The 25,908-nt window shown below is 37.4% G+C and overlaps 2 protein-coding genes across 5 annotated transcripts in view; one reads left to right on the top strand and one right to left on the bottom strand.

Annotated features, from left to right (window-relative positions):
- On the top strand, positions 1 to 16,529 carry LOC123520536 (trafficking protein particle complex subunit 10-like). 2 transcript variants are annotated; one of them, XM_045282882.1, is made up of 23 exons: positions 1 to 227; positions 1,186 to 1,288; positions 1,713 to 1,827; positions 1,974 to 2,167; positions 2,711 to 2,827; positions 3,252 to 3,442; positions 4,033 to 4,220; positions 4,429 to 4,626; positions 4,931 to 5,125; positions 6,318 to 6,550; positions 7,161 to 7,267; positions 7,782 to 7,917; positions 8,488 to 8,622; positions 9,415 to 9,681; positions 9,939 to 10,068; positions 10,836 to 11,057; positions 11,370 to 11,573; positions 11,742 to 11,855; positions 12,243 to 12,365; positions 12,880 to 13,062; positions 13,861 to 14,077; positions 14,391 to 14,528; positions 15,266 to 16,529. In XM_045282882.1, the coding sequence occupies exons 1-23, from the start codon at positions 203 to 205 to the stop codon at positions 15,415 to 15,417; spliced, it is 3,687 nt and encodes a 1,228-aa protein (XP_045138817.1). In that variant the 5' UTR covers positions 1 to 202; the 3' UTR covers positions 15,418 to 16,529. The 2 variants fall into 2 exon arrangements, with proteins under 2 accessions (XP_045138817.1, XP_045138816.1); XM_045282881.1 differs by having other exon boundaries at positions 9,412 to 9,681.
- The window catches only part of LOC123520539 (beta-1,3-glucosyltransferase-like), an 11,410-nt gene continuing 672 nt past the window's right edge, over positions 15,171 to 25,908 (bottom strand). For 2 of the 3 annotated variants that reach the window (XM_045282886.1, XM_045282885.1), the window contains exons 2-13: positions 24,053 to 24,256; positions 23,380 to 23,439; positions 22,860 to 22,957; positions 22,425 to 22,498; positions 21,746 to 21,857; positions 21,210 to 21,346; positions 19,248 to 19,425; positions 18,700 to 18,835; positions 17,579 to 17,720; positions 17,162 to 17,306; positions 16,828 to 16,953; positions 15,171 to 15,828 (exon numbers count right to left, since the gene is read on the bottom strand). In XM_045282886.1, the coding sequence (XP_045138821.1) occupies positions 15,685 to 15,828; positions 16,828 to 16,953; positions 17,162 to 17,306; positions 17,579 to 17,720; positions 18,700 to 18,835; positions 19,248 to 19,425; positions 21,210 to 21,346; positions 21,746 to 21,857; positions 22,425 to 22,498; positions 22,860 to 22,957; positions 23,380 to 23,439; positions 24,053 to 24,164 (1,464 nt within the window). In that variant the 5' untranslated portion in view covers positions 24,165 to 24,256 and the 3' untranslated portion in view covers positions 15,171 to 15,684. Of the gene's footprint in view, positions 15,829 to 16,827; positions 16,954 to 17,161; positions 17,307 to 17,567; positions 17,721 to 18,699; positions 18,836 to 19,247; positions 19,426 to 21,209; positions 21,347 to 21,745; positions 21,858 to 22,424; positions 22,499 to 22,859; positions 22,958 to 23,379; positions 23,440 to 24,052; positions 24,257 to 25,908 lie in introns of those variants that run through there. The other variant, XM_045282887.1, reaches the window with a different exon arrangement.

The raw sequence follows: 25,908 nt of genomic DNA, 5'->3' as shown, positions 1-25,908 counted from the left end.
AGGGACCGAGCAAAGAGAAGACTGGCCGTCTGTCACGAGGAGTGGGCGGTGCTGAGTGCTGAGGTGCTTGTTAACTGGTGATAGTGTGCCTGTCCCTGCCTGGCCCTTTGCTGACCTGGTGCCACCTCGAGACTGTCAGGATGCAGCTGTAAGGAGGCGTGTCTGAGGAACGGGAGGGAGTGGTAACGCCGCCGCAGACACCATGAACAGACGGCCGATTGTCACCTGTGAGTGTTGGAAAAGTTGGCAGGTGTTTAGTGACTGATTCCTCTCTCTCTCTCTCTCTCTCTCTCTCTCTCTCTCTCTCTCTCTCTCTCTCTCTCTCTCTGCCATCAGGAATGAGGGAGCAAAATGGAAACAGTATTGAGTATAGAAAGTATCCTGAACCAGTCTTATTTTATTTGTCATGAATGTTCTTGTTACTCTGAATTCTACATAGCATTTAGAGCCTGTCTATGTTACTGTTGCTTATTAGACCTGCTTACTGATCTGTTGGGCTTGGTTTTTTATCCTTATATTATTGCAAGTCCGTAAGTTGTAAACTGGTCCTTGTTAGGGATGATGCCCCATAAGGACTCTTACCTAACTTAACTTAACGCAGACAAATTGAGGGGACTACATACAACTTTTATAATTTTTTTGGGTGGTAACGAGCTCACTCGCTGCCATGCCAATGCTGGAAAGTGATGGACACGCGGGTACTGAGGTATGGTGGTGAAGGGATGTTTGTGTGTGTGTGCATATGTTACATCTGTTGAGCAAGTGTAAAGTTAATCACAGTGATCAATAAAAAACATAATTCATTTAACAAATTAGAGTGATTTTTTTCATCCTGTGGACTGAGAAACAACTTAATGTGAAACATTTGAATTGGTCTAAGGAAGCTTTCTGCCTACTGTAGGTGTCATCTCAACTATTCCAGTGTATTGCCAGATTTAATAAGAGAAGTAAGATGATAATGTCATATTGATTTCTTAGTTTTGCCAGTTTGGATAGGTTAGGTCAGTTTAATTAGGTCTGGTAAGTTGATTTAGTCTGCGGTGGATGTTTATCAGTTGTAGGTGTCACCTTAACTAGATTATGTTTGTTAGGTTAGGTTAAGTTAGATAGATTAAGTTAAGATAGGCTAGATAGTGTGATGAGTTTGGTATTTTTTCCTTCATCTTTTACTATATTGTTCAACAGATGCTGGGGACAACAGTCTCTTCAGTGGGCTGCAGACGGGTCTAGTGACAGGTCTTCCCCAAGAAAGTGTGGAATGGCGTAGGTCATATGGTCGACCCTCCAGGTGGGTGCTCAACATAGCTGGTCGCAATAACAAAGAAATCTCATAATAACTTATAAATAGCTAACACGGGAATAAACAATTATTGGACAACAGATAGTTATTGTAATGATGCTCAATGTAGAGCAAGTAGTAGTTTAGTGGCAAGTCATTTATTCCAAGAAAGTATTTTTCCTACCACATGATGTAATGTAACTATAATTTCATTTTAGATTTACTCAGCCTTTCTTAGATGGCACTAATCCTTTGTTTTTGTCTCTTCAAAGCTAGTGTCTCTAGGTGCCCAGATTGTTAATATTGTGACTTTTTAGGATGGAAATATATCCTGATGTTAACCATGGCATTTGTATGAAAACATACTTTAATGAATTTTTCAGAACTTGCAAGGCAAATCCTTTTTTCTGCACTGTTTTGCTTTACCAAACAGATGTGTTCATGTAGAGGTGGACTTTGTTCCTTTCTTTGAGGAATGTCTAGTGAAAGAGACGCCCCGCACCATCCTGGGTCAACCCATCTTCCACACCTACTGGACAGACTGCTCTGTAAGCCTACTTAGAATTTTATTGGTAATGATGTATGATAGAAAATTAATACAATATATTATAGAAAATAAACAGGTAGAGATAATGTTGTCTTTCATGATGAATAATTGATTTGCGAGTTAACATTTACTGTGTTGGTGATGCAGGATGTAGAGGCATACAAGAATACAACACGTGACAGCCTTCAGTCGTGGGCACTGGCCCTCAAACAGCATGGCATCACTGACTGGATGGTGGTGCTGCTGGAGACTCCTGACACACGAAAGGGCAATAAACTCCTTCCTCGCACCACTGTCCTTGACAAGATTAAGAATGACTTTGGCAGCAAGCAGCCAGAAAGGTGAGTGTGAGTGCAATAATAATGATAGTAATAATGATAACATTAATTACATTTTTCTTGCAGCATTATAGCTAAAAAGTCATGTTACACCTATGTACTCGTATACTAACATACATACTACATCCGGACTATATGATCATTCCATTTAGTATTCTTCTAGGAATTGACATTTAAGTGGGCTTTTTTTATCAAAAATTTTGTTGCCCTTTTTCCAGTGAGCTCTTATAAAAATAAAGAAAAAAACTATTGTATGAATATATATTGTATTGAATTTTCATTTGTTACATTACCTAGTATGCAATATCTAGGCTAATGAAATCTTGCCATACTGATGTGTCCATGGGGTGGTAGCATCCTTTTGCTGGCCAGTACCATTCAAGACTGAACGAACTTAGTAGGCAGGTATCCAAGATTCCCTTATGTATGTAGTTAGAGATTTAAATGTGGAATGGAACATTCTGCATTGTAGTCAGATTCATTACCACCTGAACCATCTTGCTGTTTTTTTGCTTAGCTGGATATGTATGCTTAAAACATCTGCAGGTGTGTGTCACTTGTGGACCCCCTCAAGACTGACTCGCGTTCTCTGGAGTCCTGGCAGACGCTCCTCACTAAGATGCGCCACCTGCTCATGGTGGCTTACAACCGTGCCCTGAACAGGTGAGCTATTTCTTTTGTTCAGAATTGTACGTAGAGGAAAAGCCAAGTTTGTTTAAATGCTGAAGTTTTAAGGACTAATAAGTAGATGTCTGTGTTTTCACATTAAGATGCATTTTCTTTTATCACTTTGTTTAATTTTTTGGTTAAAAGAAGATTGCCACTGGGTTTTCAGTGTCATAAAATAACTGAAAGGAACAGATTGAGGATGTTTTGCTACCCATCCTCTCACACATATATTTTATTTTATCTGCTACTCTTGGTCATATGTTGATGGGAATGATTTATCTTATAGATACTTGTTTTATTATGAGATGTGTTTTTCTTTGAGTGTTATACTTTATATTTCATTGATGTCATGTATTCATGCTTTCCCATGTAAGTGTTAATCCAATCTAATGGGTGGAGATGATTGCCATTATGTCAGGTTTGAGGAGAGCATGAGGGCGGAGCGAGAGAGACGAACAGAGAAGTCATGGTCTTTCTGCTGGTACTTTCTGCTTCAAGAGGAGCTGGCCCACGTCTTTCAGCTTCTGGCACTTTATGACGAGGCATTGGTCCAGTATGATGAGCTGGATGCTCTCTTCACTCAGTTTGTGGTGAATTCAGCTGCTGGAGGTATTTGAATGTTTTGTTTCTGTCTTCCAGTATATCTAAGTATTCATGTTGGTTATAGTTTTGGTGGGTAGTGATGGGATGATATGAAATTTATTGACTGAATAGATAGGAGGGTACTGGAAGATGTTACTTATGAGTGTGACTATTGGTGAAGACAGTGACAGTATTGACTGGCATGTATAGAGTGGTAGCAGTGGTGGTGGTTGATATATTTTATGGCATCATGGTTGCCGTGAAATGTGGAGTTGAAGGTGTTATTAGTTGTTTTTATAAAGTGTTGTTGATGATCATCGTCTCTGATTGACATCTATAGTAGTGATGGAATTCAGTGGTTCATGATAGTGGTATTTAATGGTTAGTAATAGTTATGGCTTAGTTATAGTGATGTTTGAAGAGCAGCAGCAGTATGGAGTTGCATTAGTAATTATGATGGGTTTTAAGAAGTGAAATTGTTGTTGTTGGCATTTTTATAAATATTATCACTAGTAACAGAATTAATAATTGTATGTAATAGATCACGTAATTGGAATAAAGCTAACATCTTTGGCATATTTTAGTCAGTAGCATTGGTGTCATTGATGTATCTACAGATTCCCCAAGATGGCTGAGCACATTCAGCCAGCCATGTGAACGGTGGGAGGGACTGCATCTCACCCCAGAACTGGACACCACAGTGCAGGCCAAGATCCGCTCCAAGGAAGTCACCTTACTGGAGTTTCGCAATTACTTGTTCCAGCGTCAGTGTGCCCTCCTCATGCACCTCAATAAGCCCTGGGAGGCAAGTGTTGGACAGGATGTTGTTTTCATTATCTATATTATTACATCTTTAGTGTGATCTAGATGACAAGACCAAGATATAGACATGTGCCAGGAATTTGAACTGAGAGAAATGCATATTACAACAATACTGCATTAAAATACTGTAGATGTCTTCTTAACAGAAAGGAAATTTTTTGCTGTTATTTTTAACATAATGATTTTTACAGGTGGCTTCACGTGCCCTCACCTTTCTTCAGAATACAGTAGGGGAACTGAATATTCTGGATGTGAATGTAGCACCTGGAGGTGTGGCCTGTTGGGGTGTACTGTCTTGCCTTGAGGTGACAGATGCCCTGCACCGCTATCACACAACTGATGCTCATGCACTCCATACCGCTCCACTTTGGGCATATGCGAGGGACAAGGTAGACAGACTTTCGTGTTTTTTTTTTTTTTCCTTTCTTTTTTTTTCTTTCTGTAAATCTCTGAGAGACTGGCAAAGGGGACAAAAATAGTAAGAAAATAACTTGTTCATAGTGTTTCCAATCATTCAAATAGAAGATCCAAGAGTGTTCTCAATTGTGTGTGCCCATGCCATTCTTTGTAATCACTGTTCATTTTAATGTTTTGTTCATCCTTTGGCATATTTTTTAGAATATGCATATTAGAGTATGTTTACTTTGTAAACATAGATGTTCTATGTAATAATTAGAATATTTTGTCTTTTAGTTACAGGAATTGGGAGTCTTGTGTGGACTGATGCCAGGCAGTGCAACAAGCAGCACTCAGCTACACACTGTCATCTCTCTGGTGTGTGGGATGGGTAATGATCCACATAGCCATGAGGAGCCTCCCCGAGAGTCACCCATGACCCGCCTCAAGGACTCCCTCTCCTCTCCTCAGGCCTTTAAGAAGCACTTTCTGGTGAGTCGTTGCTCCCCAGTTCAGTATTGTCATATTTCATTTGAAAGTTGACATTTTTGAAAAGCAGACACAGACCTTATGGAATTAGTCTTATTCTTTAACATAAATAATGAACTTTGATATGCCTTGAAGTAGATATTTTTTTGTAGTTATGAAATCAAGAATGATCAAGAATAATGGATGAGCTGTAACTCAGTAAAAAATAAATTGCATTGGAAGAGAAAATGTTACAGGAAAGTTTTATTAATTTTGGATTAGAAAACAAATGTAGAGAATTAATGGCATGTTATGGTATCAATTATTTCATGCCATTCTGGATTTAATTGAGTTAGGAAATCTTCAGGGAGGCAATTTAAACATTATAGGAAATTTGCAAAACATGCCATTTATTTATACTGTAAATGATATACAACAAACATAATTGCTGAATACCTCTGAATTTTTTTAATGAAATAACAAAGTTTGCAAACAAAAAATATCAATTACCAAACAATCTCAGTTCTAAAATTGGTAACAAAGTGAAAAGAAAATGAAATAGAATCACTTTATAGGGAATGGAAGAAATCAAGTTCTAACATGAAAGTAAGATTGGCATTTATAGTTTGATTCTTTCTGCAAGTTGAATGTGGTATATTGAACACTCTAGTTGATCTGGTGTTTCCCTCCAAACATAATCCTTCACCTTCATCTTTCTTTTGTACCATCAGTCGTCCTCAATATAGATACAGTGAACCTGGTATTCATATATATTTTGTCTTCCTTTTTATTTATTTATTTATTCATTCATTCATTCATTGTAAGATTTAAGTGTTCATTATTTTTTATATAGGAATTTATTCTTGAATTACTACTGTAAAGGATTCAGGAATGGATTAATTATTTTATTATTAATTTCAATGAGAATAGTCGTTTTGATTCATGATCAGACTTGATTGCAAACACCTCTAGGAACAAATTATGGTAGAGAACTGGTATCACTGTTGTATATTTGTATATTTTTCATGTCTTGTTTTCTTGTGCAATTTTGTTTTATTCTATACATTTTTTCTTTCTTATTCATCTATCTATTTTGTTTTTCCACTTCCACAGATTTACTAATAAAATCTGGAATATATCAGAGTTTGTAATAATACATAGTTGTTTCTAGAGGAATAGCTCATATTTGATTGCTGATTTAACATCATGACTTTAGGATCTGTCTGAGGTTGCCATCAGCACCTATAAACACATTGGAAGGATTCGATCTGCCAGGCTTATAGGCCGAGACCTAGCCAGCTTTTACATGGCACAAGGTGAACCTCAGAAGGCTGCAACATTCCTCACTGACCAGCTGACAGTATTCCTGGAGGAGGGATGGCAACTGTTGGCTACTCAAACACAGTTACAGCTTGCTGAATGTTACTTGGCCACCAGTGACTTAGAAAGGTAAAGCAACAACTGTGCTGTGAGTTCATTTAGCACCAGACAATTTTAGAACTCTTGCTATTGTAAGCTTCACAATGCTCAAATTGGCAGTTCTCCTTCTTGATCTGAAAATATTGGTCAGGAGAAAATATTTACATATCAGATTAAATTAGCTATTAATGTATTTCAAAGCATAGAATAGCAGATTAAGCATTTGACATACTGATATAAGAAAGTTTTTCATCTTATTAAACCCTCTCTTCTCACTGACTGTCTTAAGCCCTGGAAACTAACACTTGTACTATGAAATCATGGCATGCATATTTTCCAGGCATCACCTGTTAATCAATAGAACACTGTTCAGAACAAACAGCTGTTTTGTTAGCTGAAGCAAGGGGCAGGCACAGAAGATAATTCTTTTTTATATCAATATGTCAAACATTGAATCTGTTGTTCTTTGTTTTGAAAAAACTTATGAAAAGGGTCAAGTTGCCAGTTTGTGCAATGTGACTCATGTTAGCAGGAGTTCTTAAGTCATTTAGTGCTGACTGTAGTACTAGACTTGAGGCAAAGTGTCAAGTGATGTAAAGAAACTGATGTAAGGAACCCTATTTATTACCTTACTTACCAGGTATGTGAGGACATGTGCCCAGCTGGCAGGTAGCCGTGTGCTTGGGAATGAGCTGAGGGACACGCACTTTAATAAAATGATGGAGGCTGTAGAAGAAGTGAAAGAAGGTAACTGTTTCCTTTGTTTATATGATTCATAATATCCATTATCTGTTGAATATTTACTTGTATAATTCTGAAAAATAGTAGTACTACTGACTTATTTTTATATGTATACTTGAAACAAGTGTTTTTTTCTGTAGGAATGCAATTCTCATTCTTTGCATTTACTGTATACAGAGTCTAATACGGTGGACCTTTGGAACTTGAATACAGTGTGTTCCAGAGGTCTGTTTGAAGACCGGATTGGTTGAAATAAAAAACTGTTTTCCCTATAGTAAATGATGTCAATAATTCTAATCTGTTCCAAAAGCTCCAATTCTTACCTAAGTAACTTTGTACTGAAGAGTGTGGTTAGCAGATGTATGTCTTTTATGTAGAGAGAGAGAGAGGGAGAGGGAGGGAGGGAGGGAGATGGTCACTTCTTGTGGGCCTACACCATATATCAGCAATATGTGTTTTTTAAACCTCAAACATGAAGTGGTTAATTTTTTTTTTTTTTTTTTTTTTTTCAATGACCAAGGGCTTCCAGTACTGATACCTAGTGAACGAATCCTGGAGGTGGGAAGCCTGAATCTGGTATCTGAGGGCCGCATTATCTTGGGGGCTGAGGTGGAGGTGGAGCTCTCAGTCCTAAGCAAATTACCCCAGGACATATGGTGGGTGGTTGAGGTATTGCATTTCTTGATTGCATTTTATGAAATCTCTAATGCACATTAAATCTAAGACATAAAAGTAACTTAACTCAATTTTTCAGGGTTTAGAACACTGAGGAAATTTGCTTGAAATATTATAGTTGGAAGTGTTGATCATTGACTATCATGTTTGTTTATGATATTACTTATCCTTTTTGGTACTTTCTTATTGTGACAGTTGCTTTAATTCACCATCTCATTGAAGTATCTTTTTTCAGTAAGTTTACTTCCTTCCATATTTTTTTCATAAAAATGTGATGTGTAAATGTGACTATAGGAAAGTGAACAACTAAACCAAAGAGTGTGCATCACATGAAGTTTTAAAAAGAAAAGCTCTAGTACAGGAATATACAAGTCAAATATGTACTACAAGAGGTAGAAGGTTTGAGAAGTAGGGGGAAATTATTTGGGGATGTGGTAAATGCTTGGAAATCACTCTGAGGGTTACAATACACTGCACAATTCAGAAGTTTGATAAAAAAATCTTTCACATTATCAAAAGAATATTTTACGTGTGTTGTTTCTTGTGTACAGCTGCACCTCAGTTCATGTGTCACTGCACCATTGGGGCGATGAGAATGAGTCTGTCTCTGGTCGCCGCATTGCTGACTCTGAAGCAAAGAATCAGCAAGGAGGTGGCAAGACACAGAGTGCAGCTACACCTCACAGGTCTGTATCTGTCTATGCATCTATGGAGTGTCATACATCATCATTATCATCACTGTTATTTGGAAAGTCTCCTTGAATTATTGCATGTATGAAGGTGTGGGAAAATGTACGATTTGGTCAAATGTATGTATTTTAAGTAACTGGATTTTCTATTATTTATTGATTTACTTTATTTATCAATTTATCTCTATATAGTATATTGTTTTTCATTTGTTTATTCTATTTATCTGTTTATCTAATCATTCTTACTACTGTCAGGAAGATTATTCATGATATATGGAAGACAGACAAACTTGTATCACCATCAAAGACTCATCCCCCACTGCCAGTAAAGGGAGTTGTCATATGGGTGATGTTGAAATTATTTATTGTTTTATGGTTGTCTAATGAGTGAAAGGAGTGGAGCCAGATATCTGAGTGATTGAGGTATACAAAAGATACTCTGTTCTGTCTGTATCAGAAAATGGGATTTTAAATTCTCAATGCATAAAAAGCATGAGAATGATTTGTTTGTTGTGTGATCAGACGGTTACATAGGGGAATAATGTATCATTGTACTGAAGGGATTAATGGAATTCAAAGAATTCATAGACCAAATTAATGTGAAAAATCTTGTATTTCTATCCTTTGTATTGGACTTGAGGGAAACTCATTTTTAATTATACATATAAGTGATATTGTCAGCCATTTCCCTTCCACTACTTCCAGTACTGACTGTTCACCAGCTGTTGTTATCAAGGACTAATTCTGTCATTGATGATGCAAAATTTGAGTTGTCTTTCTTTTCAGCAGCAGTGGGAGCAGTACTGTTGACACAGAACACAGCACCAGCAGCACTAGCAGCAGCACTAGTAGTAGCACAACTAGTAGCAACAGCACAAGCACCAGCAGTAGCAGTAGTAGCAGCAGTAGTGGTCCTTCAGAGAACTCTGAAGCAGAGGGCAATAGAATGAATCCCATGATCCAGTCTCTGCCCATGACCCTTCACTTAGAGTACAAGCAAGACAAGTCCCTCTCTTCAGCCTCTGTCACCTGTCCTAACTCTCACAAGGTCTTAAGGTAAGTTAATGAGGGTTTGAGTATCTTGTATATTATTATCTACTAGTTTTCTGAATTGACTTAGGTAGAAGAGACATAGGTATGCCTCTTCAAATTATGATAATGAAAGTCTGGCCAGGAGCATTAGTGTAGGCCAGTGCTAGTTAATAATGTCTTCATGAATTAGCTCCACTCCTAAATCTCATTTCATCTTGGTCTCTGTAGAGTTAAAGCATTTTGTCTGTTTCATTTACTGAAATATTTTTATTGCTGTGCAGACGAAGAGACAGCCAGGGTGGACTGTACAAGGTTGACAGAAACATTGTGAAGGAGGAACAGAAGGACAGTCTTTCTGCCAGGGATGTGATCATTCGACCAGGGCCAAACACCATAATTCTTCATACAAAGGTATGTTTAGAAGAGTGATGTGTTTATAATTCAATACCAGGTATATATTAGAATTTTTCTCAAAATTTAATGTATATTTATTTAAGAATAAGTCTGATTTATGATCAGTCAAGTTATAGCATATTTCACTGTACAAGACAACACTTGAATCCTCATTAAAAAAAACAAGAAAATACGTCAGATACAAAAAACATGACCTTTAAATTTTGTGCAAAATACTATTGTATTGTATTACAACTTTAGGGGATGTCAGACACAGTAAAATGGAAATTTGTTTTGAGAAAATGCACTGAAACATATTTCTGATTGTATACAAATGAATAAAGCAGGAGGATGTGTGAATATTCTCCCAATTATAATCGAAAGAATCATGATATATAGGAGCAGATTACAGCTGACAGCCTGATATACACAGACAGCATTCATCTTTTCATGAAAATGTACAAAAACACCTGATAGGAATTTTATTTTAGGTTTAGTTTTGCACTTGAAGATGGTGGTACCTTGTTACTAGTAATACTTTCAAGGTGTTTTATTCATTGTACTGATATACCATCATCTCAGTTGTTTTTTGGTGCTTACTGACCCAAACACCACTACAGATAGTTTAGTAGTGTGGTTGTCATCCTATACCACCAATATCAGTTAAAACCACTAATTTCAGACTGACATTTGTGGATCACCTTATTTGATACTTGTCTTGTTTGCTGAAATGTATGGTACTTTTATCAGTAAGATTTGTAATTAAGCCACACTTTCATTCCCAGGTAGAAAAAAAAGGAAAATACTCTGCCAGCCAAGTGGTGCTGGCCTTAGAGCAAGTAGAGTTTGTGTGTGGTCGATGGAGTGTAGGAGGGCCACCCCTCACCCTGGAAGTAGTGAGTGAGAGTCCCAGGATTAGTCTAGGCAAGGGAAGCAGGGACCTGCTAGCTGGGGTGACCCAAGAGATGGTACTCACTGTACACAGTGGCAGCTGTAGCATTAGTAAGGTATGTATTGCCCTGTCTCTCAGCTATAAATAACTCACAAGTATATATATATATATATATATATATATATATATATATATATATATATATATATATATATATATATATATATATATATATATATATATATATATATATAACTTTTAGATCCAGCTTTTATTTATAGAACAAAAATATGCATGAATGGTTTCTTGGTCCCACTTGTCATGAAAAGTATCATTACCTAGATCTTTGATGTGTACTTTGTGTAGCTTTTGGCCACATATTGGGAAGGAAATCCTACAAGCATTGATAAGTATTATGCTGCATTAGGGGACTGTGGTGAAGCTGCGTAGTTCTCGAGGTCTTACAATGAGAAGACAAGTGAAGGAGGAAGATGAAGAGAAAGAAGGCTCACTAGAAAGGGAGGTAGAAATACAGCTATCAGAAGTAGCACCTTTCTCTTCAGTCAGCAGCCCACTCATAGTTCTGGCTGAGCTGGGCCCTCAGCGGGATGCAGCAACCATTGAACACATGGTAAGATAACACAGAGATCCAAAAGCAACCTAGGAAGACTATATACTAAAAAATTTTTTTATTACAAAGTATTATATACAATATGATTTTATTGTTATGGCAGAAAAATATGATTATATGTGATAGCAATAATAATTCTGATGAGTGGTGGCACTGGTGGTTGTGCAGGTCAGCATCAGCAGCACATTAGTGGAGCAACGACAAGATGTGGATGTGCACTTCATCCCTCCCTTCATGTCCTCCCACAAGTTACACACTGCTAATACCTCCAAGTTTTTACAGGTGAGAATTACACTCCTAGGAACTTAGTTTAAACTTTTCGCTAGAAGCATCATATACAAACTCGCATAAAAATATATTCAAGTTATGGAACTTGGTGACATATCTTTAGTATTTATTGATGTGCAATAATAAGAAAGGAACTTTGCTTTAACCTTAGAAGACATTACTGCCATCATTCAGTAGTTCTGTACAAGTTTTCCAAATGAAAGCAAACACAAAATTCAAGTAGCCAGTGTATGCATTAGAATATTAGACACAGGAAAATAGAGAGGGCTAGAGTGAACATGAATGAAACTTATGATGAAATAGAGAACTGTAAATGACCGACATCATGATGAATAAATTGATAGATATTTTCTAAGGTGTTATTTCTGTATGTGTTGACAGATGACTGTGACTGGCTTGGTGGGCCATCCAATGGAGCTAACTCAAGCATCACTGAAGGTATTAGATCCACACCAGGAGCAGCAAGTCCAGCTCAAACCTTTACATCACACCTCACAGACACTGGTGAGTCATTTGTGTCATTCGGTTGCTGAGGAGACACTTGAGGAAATAGTATTCACAAGGGAATCAGTAAATTTCAGAAAAGGTATGTACTTACAAAAATTTAGAAAGAAAGTTAAAGTAATTTCTAAAGAATTTGGGATACCTTTAAAAGATTTGTGGAACTTAGATCTTGTGGCACTTTGTATCACAAAAACGAGGTCACAAACTTTAACTTGTGAAGGATTTGTACTTGATAATTTGTTAGTGTTGATATAAATTCCAATAATCTGTCAACAATTTGACTGGTAAGCTTGTACTGCAACTGTTCTAGTAGAGACTGATAGTTGCTGTTAACATTTTATTGGCATTAATCAAACTTAATCCCCAGTTTTCTTCTTGTTTGCCTCATATCTTAGCTTTTCTTTTCTATAAGTTTGCTTTATATCTTTGACTTCTTGAGTGACTGATACATGATTATGGATGAGTGATCAAAGATTTGATTTACTAAAATACATGTTTGCATGTTTGAACACAGGTGGTGTGCTCAGACCAGGCTGCCAGTTACATGTGGGAATTAGAGGTGGACCACCAGCAGGAGGGAACACCTGTGGTTAAACTGGAATTTTCAGTTATGTACCAACCTCAGGAGTCACCTGATGGTTCTGGTCCTAACCATCCTCGCATCTATACCTCAACCCTTGACTTGCATGATTACAAGGTGAGGTCTGTAACAGTTAGGGAGTTAAGGGAGGGGGTGGCCTAGTGGATAAGGTGGTGAGCGTGAGATTGGGCAGATGTCCACGCGTAGGTTCAAATCCCACTCGGTACGACCTTGAAACTTTGTGATTTGTCGAGTTGTTTAAAGTTACCTACATGTCACCATGATACCCAAGTTCTAGGTGGTTACACCAAAGATACACTTGGGTTGTGATATGGGCCCTAATATAGGTACCACTATAGATGGAATTGCCAGTGCCACTAATGGGTGGAAGCTTAACAGCACTTCCAATACTCTTCAAATTACTTATAGGTGCTAAAGACCAGGACAAAAAAAAAAAAAAAAAAAAAAAAAATGGTCTATGGCTTTCTTGGTCTTTATGGCTTTCTTTTTTTTTTATTGTAGTCAATTATTTATGAGTTTTAGGTGTGATTAAAAAAAAGTACTTGAGAAATGAGGATGTATTTATCTATATATTTATTAATCTATCTATTTTTTCATTATTTTATTTATTTATTTTTTTTATGTTATGACCTATAGCACCTGAAGGCATACTTGAAGAGTATATGTGTGAAGCGCTGTTCAGCATATATATATATATATATATATATATATATATATATATATATATATATATATATATATATATATATATATATATATATATATATATATATATTATTTAGAAAAAGAAAGAAGAGACAAGTTTCTAAGCTTTCAAATCAACTTTTTAATACATGCTCCCTTGCCTTATTATTCATGAAACAAAGCACCAGACATCAAATTCCTCTTTCACAGACACTGTACACCATCCGAGCTCGAGTGGAGCCCAGCAAGGGGTCTGAGCTGTGTCGAGCAGGGAATATGTGCCACTTGCACATTGTCCTCCAACAAGTTGGGCCCACCAGCCCTCCTGGGAATCGGGCTGAGCCTGGGACTACCACTCACCAACATTCCATCATGTATGAAGTCCTGGCAGATCAGACCATGTGGGCTGTGTGTGGACGCACGGCAGGTAAGTCATCTTTTACTGGCATTTCGTTTCTTTTAGAAACAATTTGCAAACAATTTATAAATTTTGTTTCCAGACAATGTTTCCTGGTGTTGAGTCAATATTAGTTTCACTTCAAATTTTTTCCTCTCTTTTGCTCCTTAAATTCTCATATATATCTTCATGATTTCCGTGGTCAGTATTTGCCTGTGACTTTTTCCAAAGCATCACACTTGGTTACTGAATGTATATTGTATTGGTAGCCTGAGTTGTGGCTCACACTCACATGATCTCCAGCCTGAACTCTGGCTCACTATTTATAGGTTATACCTTTCAGGAGTGCTGACACTGGAGGGAGCTGTGCGTCAAAGTGTGACCATGGATGTGATGCCCTTGGCAGGTGGATTCCTTCCTTTGCCCTCTGTAAGGCTGTCCAAATACATCCCTGCTGACTCAAAGCACAGTACATCCAGAGGTAATGGTTTATTTTTTTTCTTACTTTTTTTTTCTTATTGTGATATGTAGAAAATTTCATCCTTTTGTGATATGCAAAGTGTCCCATGAGTTAAAGTGCAGTTAAAAATATTGTACACATATATGCTGAGTTATACTTTATTTTGCAAGAAAATATGTAAATTGTTTGTTGTTGGAGTTACTCACATGGGTAGGCCTCTGCCTCTCTCTCTTTCCCTCCTTGGATGGCTTCTTGAGTGGGACCATGCAGCATAAGTGATAATGTTTATGTACAATCTTTATAAACAAACATACATGGCTACTCACCAGCCTCATGACAATAGTCTGGTGTTACTACCACTCCTGTTAATGCCCCATTACATTCTGTAGTATTCTTTCTAAATTGTCAAATTTTATTGTTCTATGAATCTGCATTTGCTTTTGCATAGGATTTTTAAGATTAATGTGCTTTAACTCACTGGACATCCTGTGTTTTGAGCTTTACTAATGAGAGCATTATTCTGATTATTCCCTCAGTATTGTGCTTTTCATTCTTGTAGTGTTCAGGAACAACACCACTAAATATAATATAGATAAAAACAATCTAATCTTTGTAAAATCTGTGATCAATGCATTATCAGGGAATATTAAGTGAAAGAAAATGTTTGCATGACATACTATTTTAATTTTAAAATTACAATTATGTGTCATAAAATAACAAAATAACATATTTAAGCTCATTACAAAATGTGTTGACAGAGGGTGGGAGGAAGATGGAGCATGTCGGGAGTGCTTCATCAGTGCCTCGCCTGCAGCCCTTCAGCCCTGGTCAGGTGTACAACTTTAGCAAGGCCCAACAGGTGCATGTTCTCCCAGCCTCCAATACTCTCCAGGCAGATTCCCTTACTTGAATGAATAGTTATTTTGACATGGACTGAGTATATCACAAGAGGTGGTGCTGATGTGATTTGATGATCTAGCAATGTTGTACAAATCATGTATTATGGTAGTCCCTCTAATTTTGATACACATTAGGATCATTTTATCATCTGGGTTCTCAGTCCCCAAACAAACCATGACTGACTTATCTAAATCTGTGCTGAGAATTAATATCTTGGCAGTTTTTGTCAGTTATTATAAACCTTGATTGACCATGAAATGCAGCAGCAACATTCACCCTACAGTTCATCTGTAGGGTGAGTGGAAGGTCTGGGTTGGAGCCAATGGGAAAATACAAGATAAGGATCCACCATCCAAAATTTATGAAAGGAGACAGGCCATTCTCCTTCCAACCTACCCACAGGATAGTCCATGGGACGAGCCTGAATGGAAGGAGAAACTGATTAATGTACACACAAACATATGCACTGCTCCCCCACACACACACACAATATCTCTCTTTCATTTCACATCTTGTTTTCTTCATTCCCATTTATGTATCAGATTCCATTATTCCTTTTGACATCCACATACATATTCACCAACTTCTTTCACTCATGAATCTCTCTCTCCCATTCCTTCCCTCTCATTCCCCCCCCATTTCTCCCACATCTCTTCCCTCCCATTCCCACCCACCCATTTCTCCCCATCTCTTCCCTCCCATCCCCCCATTTATCCCCTCCCATCCCCCATCTCTTCCCTCTCATTCCCCCATTTCTCCCCATCTCTTCCCTCCCATTCCCACCCACCCATTTCTCCCCATCTCTTCCCCCCATTTCTTCATCTCTTCCCTCCCATCCCCCATCTCTTCCCTCCCATTTCTCCCCATCTCTTCCCTTCCCATTCTACCCCATCTCTTCCCCTCCCACATCCCCCCATCCCCTTGCATTCCTCCCACATCTCCCCCTCCCATTCCTCCATCTCTTCCCCTCCTATTCCTCCCACATCTCCTCTCCCCATCTCTCTCCATCGATAATAAACTATTAATGAAATGAAATTCTACACACACCTGTGTACAAAGAGGTGAGGTTTGCTGTGATGTATTGTTGTACCCAAGTTACATACAATAAATTAAGTATTATTATTCCTTCCTCTCATTATCAGTTTTATGTAAACACCCAAAATATGTAATTAATGTCTGTCTTTACAACTGCTATTTCCTTCTCCCCTTCCATGTTTCCCATTATGTACAGGTTGGTGAGACTGAGAGCTGGAGAAAGAGGAATGAGAGAGAGAGAGAGAGAGAGAGAGAGAGAGAGAGAGAGAGAGAGAGAGAGAGAGAGAGAGAGAGAGAGAGAGAGAGAGAGAGAGAGAGAGCTAAAGCAAGCCAGGGAGCCAGTGAGAGAGCTACAGTGAGAGTGAGAAACAGAAAAGAAACATACCTGGTGAAAAGCAGAAGAGTGTGTGATGGGAACACCAAGGATGCGGAGACATATGCCCAGAAACATGTCATCTGGTGTATCATTGCTGGGACACTCACACACACCAGGGCTTGCCAACATTTCCACCTTAAAATAAAAAGCAAAAATGACATTTACAAAAAGACAAAATATATATTTAATGAATATGTTTTATATGTAACTGGCCATAAAAGTCTTGATGTGGATTAATGAATATGTTTTATATGTAACTGGCCATAAGTCTTGATGTGGATTAATCAGGTAAATAGATATATAAATTCATCTGATCATGATGAAAAGTTAATAGCTAACTCACCAGTGGTTTACTGAAGACCATGCCTCCTCCACCAGTTATATAATCATAACCATGAGGAAAAGCTGCTGCATATCCATATCTCTCTCCAAGTGCCACTGGCTGAGTGTGATCGTGGCAGGCCAGCAGTTCACTCAATTCCCTAATACTGAAAGTCATCATTTCCACAATCAAATATGCTGCTTTTTTCATGCAACAAGGATTTTGGCCAAGGGCAACAAAGGAGATGAAAATAACCATTAAAAAGTGCCCAAAAAGGAATATCTATTATCAAAGAAATGTCTTGGAACTTTGAAAGACTCTGTCACAGATAAGAGGAAAATAAGAAGCAGGCAGGAAGCTCCAAAGTTTACCAATTTGATGAAGTTTGGTTCATAAATAACAAAAACAAAAGTGATTTGGTAGGTACCCTTCAGCTACCTGAGGAGTGTGTCATCATCTGCTATGAATAACCAGTGCAGCCCTTCCATTTGGGATGCATGTTTGATTATTGCCACTGTCTTGCCACAGTGTCCTTGTTCAGTGTTCGGCACTCCAAGTGACACTGTTCCATAAGATGAGTCTGGAAAAATTATTATGAATTATTTTCTAAAAATTATGAGAGTGAAGAACTGTAAAACTTGTTGCTGATGAAGAAAACTAATAATAAATTAAACCTTTCTTGTAAATGATAACTACTGTGAAGAATGGTATAGAATTTGAGAAAGATACATGGATCATGATAATACTAAAGAATGAAATTCAATTATAGATAAATTAAAAAAGTACCCTTTTAAAAAGTAAATAGTGTCGACCGGGGAAAATTGGACCACCAACGAACCAGTACAATTCAGACCGCCTCATTCTTATTTACAATAAATTCATATATAAATTTCTTTTTGAAGTTTTGAGCATTTCACGATAGAAAGTAACTATTTTCACATTTCTTGTGCAGGTTTGATAAAAAAAAAATTGATACAGGAAAGAAATTACAATTATATGACTGAAAGCACTGAATCGTAGCCAAAAAAAAAGTGCGGCAAAGTTTGTTTACCAAATCAGCGGTTTCGGCGAACTTTGTTGTGGCGGTCAGACGCGGCTAACTATCCTCCTCCAAATTGATGATTAAAGAGTGTTTTACCTCTACTTTAACATGATTTCATCAGCAATACTTTATTTAGTTTCGTTTTCTCACAATTAACACTCACTTTTTGGTTCAATTTACCCCAGTAAGGAAAATGCGGCCGGGAGAAATCGAACCGGTAGTTTTTAGTGTGCAATTGTTTATATTTTGAGAATATGCATTAATATTTTGCCCTGTGCCATCTTTGGCTTATAAAGGGGATTGCTTAGACTCATTATACACCCAATAATGAAGACTATAAGCTATATATATATATATATATATATATATATATATATATATATATATATATATATATATATATATATATATATATATATATATATATATATATATATATATATATATATATATATATATATATATATATATATATATATATATATATATATTCTATAAAACATGATTAGAGGGTTACCTTCAACATCACTATAAATGGCATAGTTAGTGACTTGCTTCAGCCAAGTGCCATACAAGATAGGCAGTCGCTTATTGTGGTTCTGGTGCCAACTCTTGATAGCAAAATGGATCTTGTTCACATCTACAGCTTTGCCCTGAGAACCATTAAAAAGGCTTAAGATCAGAGGTAGAAACATTTTACTGATAAAAGATGAAGTAGTTAAAGAGAGCATAACAGTTTGCACACATGCACATGTGTGAGATTTGTGCTTGTTATGGGTTCAATATCAAATCAATAGAAATTGTTTATGAGACAAAATACCACACACTAATATAGACATCATTCACTATTAGTCCCATAGTCCCTTCATAATTGGACCATTTCCTACACCTTATCCTTGGCCCACACAAGATGCAGGTATACTTCCTTTGTAGTGCCCTATGTCTTACTGAACTTGGTCCTTATGGCCATGGATCCCACCCACCCTACACTTCACCATATTAATAATGATACAAAAGGGGTTCATAATATCATACACTGTAAATATCACAACAAAGCAAACTTACACATTTAGTTGGTGGGGAGTATATAATGGCACAGTGCTCCTCATCCTTCACACAAAAGGCTGGGTCTGTGGTCAACTCTATGCCTGCTGACTTTACAAAGCTTGCAAACTCATGAGAAGCATCAATGTTAATTTCTCTGGCTGCCTTTGTCTTCAAATCTACCCACTTCTTGGCTAGTCTGAGATGAAACACTGTGGTTAGTCATAGCATTTCACATCATACTGTACCAAATTGCAACCTTTCCTTGATCCAATATGAAGGAGGAATAAATTGTACATCTACAGTTCTCATCATCAATATCAGATCCTTTGCCTAGGGTTCCAATATTCATGGCAAACAAAAGCATGGCACTCTTAAAGTGAACCATTTTAGCCAAAAGAACTGGCCCCTGCCATGACATCACTGCATCCCTAAACTTTGTGCCAAGCGTCTCAAATCTTTAACTTCCACGCAAGCATCTCCAATCTCTAACTTCCACTGAAATCAATGAGCAATTATTTTTTCAAGAAGATATTGCTGATCAAATCAGTCATATCAGCATTGATCATAATGATGCCAACCCTGAATATGTATTTGATCAGCAAATGGAGCAGAAAGACGAGGAACATGAGGCAGCTTTGTGCTCAGAGTCAGAGACACGAGAAGGGCTCAGGTATGTGAAAGGGCGGGGCAACAGGAAGTGGTGTTGAGTTGGGAGGGAGTTGGTGTCTATAGTGGCTTACTCGTGTCAGAATGGCAGAAAACTGCTGATACATGCTGGACACTTCAATAAAAATAGTTAGTATAGCTAGAGGGAATTTCAAAAGTGTAGGAAGTGAGAAAGGGACGAACGTACTTGTAGGTGATTGACCACATATTGTAACTACAGGTAGTCCTCGATTTATACGGTAGATGCGTTCCAGAAGGGACCGTATAAAGTAAAAATTGTATAAAGAAAGGAATGAATACCAAACTCCCTAGACTTTTTTGTTTAGTATAAAAGAGCGGACTTGAGCTTTGTACAGTACCTCCAGCCCCTTTCCATCAAGCAGCCACGCGATCCTCATGAGCGTGACTCCCATCCACTTCGTCCTTTGGTTGAACAGGAGGGCGAGGCTTCAGGGGCATCCTCGCACCACTACTACTACTACCACCACCACCACCACCACCACCACTGCCACCATCACCACTAGACTTTGAAGAATGTGTTCAAAATAAAATAATCTTTCACTGTACGTATGCATTTTGCATTAAACACATTTCTATTATGCTTATTAATGCTTTTATTAATAAACTTACAAAGACATAAAAATTACTATGAAAAAGGGAAATGTTTAAACACAAAATTATTTTATTAGTACCTTCTTCCTCTGATGTGTCACCATTGTCGTTGTCTGTCTTCGATTCTGTTACTTGACTTGGTGTGTGCGGTCTGAAAAGCTTGTTATCGATTACTGTTTTTTCTTTTGTTGTTTTTCTTTGAGAAGAACCTCATAGCATGTCATTTTTTCCATGACCCTCTGATGACAGCGGTGCTTCTTTCAATATTTGGGTAATTTTCTTCGAGAATTTTCATTGACTGCGCCAACAAGTCCATACACTCAGACAAGTTTGCTACTGTGAAGGCTCGCTCCAGTGTATATGTCTTCCTTGCTCTCTTGGGCGTATCACCGCCAGCTGGAGATGCAGAAGGGTGCTTGGGAGCCATGGTAAACACTGGGCATGAGAGAGGGAGATGTTGCCACAACCACGTGTAGGTAAACAATGAGGCTGCTTGGCATGCAATTCTGAACTAAATTGCCACGCAAATTTTTACTTTCTTGAAACCGTATAATTCTGAGGAATTCGTATAATGTGACGAATAACCCCTATTTTCGGACACCGTATAACTGAATTTGTATAAATCGAGGACTACCTGTATGGATTTCACATACATGTACACACTTGACCTCTTATGAATCATATACAATGTCAGAGAGTTACCTGGTGATGAGTGGCCCTGAAAGGATCATGCCAGCTCTGACATCTGGGTAAAGGAAGGGTTGCTTTGGATCCACATGAGCAAAGTGGTGGATGATGGTTTCCTCTTGATCCTGTAGACCCCGGCCCATGAACACCAGCTGAAGACATAAAGGACTTGAACAGCACACTTTATTCAGAAGCAATCTTACTACCACAATGTTATATAAACCTCTCAGTACTTACCTACAACTTTAATTCACTTCCCTTACATTTCAAACAAATCCATATAATGGGTTCCTAAGACAATGTGGCTTTCTCTCTCTCTCTCTCTCTCTCCTTCCTGCTTCTCTGCTTTTTATCTTGCTACACATAACACTATTACAAGAGACAAATTTCCTAAACATACTGTATATACATTATATACTGTATATACAATGCTTCATAACATTACATCCGAAGAAATAACTTTAGCTTTCTTCATTATCAGCTTTCTACTTACAAATCTCATTCCTTGCCTGTGGACCTTTGTTCCTGATTTTAAAAATATTCCTCAGTACCTGTGAAGATTCCTTGGTGTGGAGCACTTGCAGCAGGTTAGCCATCCTTACTGAGGTATGTTTGCCAACAAACACTATCCAGCTCTTGCTGTTCCCATGCTTACTGTCCAGTCTGGCAAAACATTATAAAGGAACTAAAATTTGTTAACTATTCATACATAATACAAGCATAATAGAAGCTATACATATCATAGCATTATGATTACTTTCAGTAATGCTTGTGCACACACGCACACATGCACATGTGCACACACACACACACACATTATATATATACTGTACATACAGGGTTGCTATACGTCCAGATCTTTCTAGGTTTTGAAAACACTCATATATCTGGAATTTTAGCCTCCATCAGTAACATCCTCTAGGATAATGTCATGCATTCACTTAGGGGTAGCCAGTATGCCTGGAAACTCACTCATTAGATATGAATATAGGTAGAGGTCCAAAAATTATGTTAGATGCAAATTTGTAAGATGTAAAACTGTTAATAATCAGATATCTTAGCCAAACCTTATTTCCTATCCACTCTCACATCATTATGCTTTGCTACTTACTCTATGCTCACCTATCCCTATATACAGACAAGGCTTCCATATATGAAGATGTTTAAGTGCTACTTTAACATGTGTGTAATTCAATATCAGATAATGGTGAAAGACTTAAAACCTCTTACCTATCTAACATTGCAAAGTAGGTCCAGGAACCCACATCTGGCCACTCCCTGGATGCATTGTAGATTACAACAGGCTGCAACACAGACAGTTTGTCTTTGCTCATGAGCTATACATGGTTTACTTAGATATACTGCATTTCCTATATAACCTGAAAATGTTAATTAATTGTTTTAGGAATGTAAAATGTGCAGGGACCAAAAATGTCACCCCGTCAGACTACTCTGTTTCTGATATCAACCTTATTCCCTCACTGATCAACATGGTAACCTAGCTCTTAACATCCTACTTGCAATTCTTGACCATTTTGGAGATATGCCCAGCATTCTTGACCTCTTCTTAATCTTCAATGTACAACAAAATTCAAGAAACTACATGCTAAACATGTTACAATGATGCAAAACCACAGAGGTAAATTGTCTTCCAGCACTACTCACCACATCCAGCTGAGCAGCCTGAGAAGTAAGACTGGCAGCCATGTTGTGTGCATCAGGTGCCGAGTTCTCTGCATCCACAATTACAAACACCAAACTCTCTGCAAAAATTATCACATAGTTCATGGAGCTAACCACTACATATAATACACAGTAATATTTTTACACAAATGTATTATATGTGCTCATTCCTTTTTATGACTTATTAATACACAACATACATCTAAATTCAAAGCTAGTTTTTAATTAACAAGAAATCAAGATTAACTTGAGGATGTGGCATAGTAGTCTGGTATCAATGTTACATTGATGCACAATGTAGCTTTGTGTGCAAGACCACTTTGTCTGCTGGTTCCTTCCAAAGATATTAGCTTGGTATATAAATAGACAGATGAGCCAATGATGGGGCATCCATCCCATACCCACACTTTTGCAGTATATACCTGCACATGCATATGACAGCAACTTGTGAGATTTCTACATGCATGATAATCTATATAGACCTTTGGTGCACAAATTTTACCTGTAATTTGTGAGGAGGTTGATGCACCAATAGTGATCCACACCATCACCATAAGGAACACTGGGAAAGAGAATATAGTTTCAATAAAGAAACAATTTCCCACAAAATTTGTCACATTGATCAAACTAACTAATAGTTTAAAATTAAATGACTAATAACCAAACCAAACACAAAGAAACAAAATAAAACTATATTTTTAAGCTAATACACAAAACTACAATGATGAGGATTCAGAAAAAAAAATCATGAAAATAATGAGCCAGTTATAAAACAAAACAAAATTAATTACTCTTTCATACTAAAATACATATGAGTGGTTAGGCTCCCTCAGTGGTGTCCACAGGCAATTTCTTGTAGTAGGTAATGTAAAATGAAGAACCAAGACAAAAATAGGCTTTGCATTCCCAATTTGAAAAATGAACAATAGTGATGATGGTTCATATTACTGGTAGCTATGAGTGTTACAGTATCCAATTATTCTTTTCCTACTTTATAATGAATACTCAATTATCTAACTTGCCATGTCATTCTTCATTCATTCTAAATATAGACATAGCATTATTTAACAACAACAATGACCAATCCTCTGGCAGACACTTGAATGGATTTATAGTTGCTACATAATGACACTGGTGATGAAGAACAAGATTCCATTCACAGCTATGATACTAACCCCTTAAGGTGCCCGCCACAATCTTCATCCTGTAGGGTGTACAGAGACTTTGCTTCTTCACTGCGTGTTGAAGGTCCTCGTATTGTGCATGCTGACAACTCCCACTGCACATTGATGATTTTCAAAGCATGCTTTCAGGAAATCATCTTACACCAACAATATCTCCATTGTATAACATGGAGTATCTAATTTGGTGCTGTCACTCTGAAAATTAGATTATGTGATAAATTTGCTACATAATTAAATTAGAATTACTTAAGGAAAACATTTCACATAAAAACCATTCACAAAATTAACATACACATTTAGGTTAAGCAGTGCTGGTGGTGACAGCTGGCTGGCAACCATGGGCAAGTGGCAGTATGGAATAAAGATACTAGTGAAAGGATAAGAATTTTCCAAAACTCGGAATTGCCACCTGTTACCAGATTTGTTGAGTTGAAGGGAGAGGGTATTTCTTCTCTAACATATAAATTTCAGGGTATTTCTATCACACTCAAGTGTTATTACAGCCTAGTATATTTCACATGTGCAGCACCATTTCTCTCTAACTAACATTTTTAGAATTACAACATAATTGCCTTATCCCCCCAACAAGCTTAGGGATATGTGGGAATGCAAGGTTTTTGGGTAGGGAAAGTGAAGTGGTGATAAAGCCTAAAAATCAATAACACAGGTAGAGATTTTTCCTGGAAATCTACATTAAAATCTCTAAGCATGTATGTGATTTATAAATAAAACTTATCAACAAATTCCACCTCCCATATCTAGAAATCCTTACCTGGGGACAGCCTCAACAACACCACATTCTCAGGGATACGAATCTAATCCAGCAGCCCCATTCTAGATAATTAGGTGTTTCTATATTCTTTCACCATAATCAACATGGCTTTTCTTACCTTTCTCATCATATAAAGTTTCTTCTTCAGAGTAATTTGAAACTATGCATACCTATTGCAAATTGTTTATAATGTTGACGATCACTTTTAAAGATATTACTGTTTTTGAGGGAAAATAAACGAATGTTCTTTGACACCCGCATGTGCGATGACGATGAGCACCGAGGAATGCCATTAGGTATGTTTGTTTGTGTGTGTGTACAGTATTATCACATCATTTGTGTATGTGTGAAATCAATCATGGTGATTGGTTCTTTAGTTTGAACATTCAGCCACTGATCAATAAAAACATTACATAATAAATCTAGCCTATAAGAGCAGTTTGAGGAAAGAAGTGACTACATTGGGATCAATTTATGGAAGATGTTTGAACAAGCAGGATGTCGCATCAATCATTTCCACTGTATTGCCAAATTTTACAAAGAGAAATAAGGTAACGATGTCATATTAGTTTCTTAGCATTGCTAGTCAGGATAGGCTAGTTTGCTTTGGTTAGATCAGTTTAATTGTGTTGGATAAAGTTATTTGTTCTGAGGAAGACGTATCAGTGGTATATGTCGCCTCAACTAGGTTATGTTAGGATTAGGTTAACGCTAGGGTTAGGTTAGCTGTTGTCATATCGCTAAGTTTCAATAGGTTGGAGTAACCAGTGGTGGTGGCGAGTACTTTCCACAGCAGTAACAGTAAACATTTTGGTCAATTTACAGTTTCACCCAATCAACAATTTTCTGATGTGGCTTATGTGTTCCTGGTGAGATATGTAGTGAATCGATTGATGTTCTACATCACTTCCGTCGCAAATGCGTAGTTTTCAAGTTATGACTTTTTCAACTTATGCCTACCTCTCATCCCCAACGATCTTGGGGGACCTGTGGGAAATCGGGGTTTTTGGGTGGGGAGCATTATAACGAGTAACGCGCGTTGCAAAACAGGTCCAAAATCAACAAACTCACCAAA

This window comes from Portunus trituberculatus, chromosome 47, assembly GCF_017591435.1.
Source record: "Portunus trituberculatus isolate SZX2019 chromosome 47, ASM1759143v1, whole genome shotgun sequence".
NCBI classification, from domain to species: Eukaryota; Metazoa; Arthropoda; class Malacostraca; order Decapoda; family Portunidae; genus Portunus; species Portunus trituberculatus.
The sequence above is the reverse complement of the archived record's forward strand: the minus strand, read 5'-3'. Positions and strand labels throughout refer to the sequence as shown.

Bases quoted from the DNA above. Each gene is read 5' to 3' on its own strand.
- LOC123520536 (XM_045282881.1), top strand. From the start codon at position 203: ATGAACAGACGGCCGATTGTCACCT. The intron at 6,551-7,160 runs GTAAAGCAACAA...CTTACTTACCAG, and splicing joins GCCACCAGTGACTTAGAAAG to GTATGTGAGGACATGTGCCC. The intron at 9,682-9,938 runs GTAAGTTAATGA...ATTGCTGTGCAG, and splicing joins AACTCTCACAAGGTCTTAAG to ACGAAGAGACAGCCAGGGTG.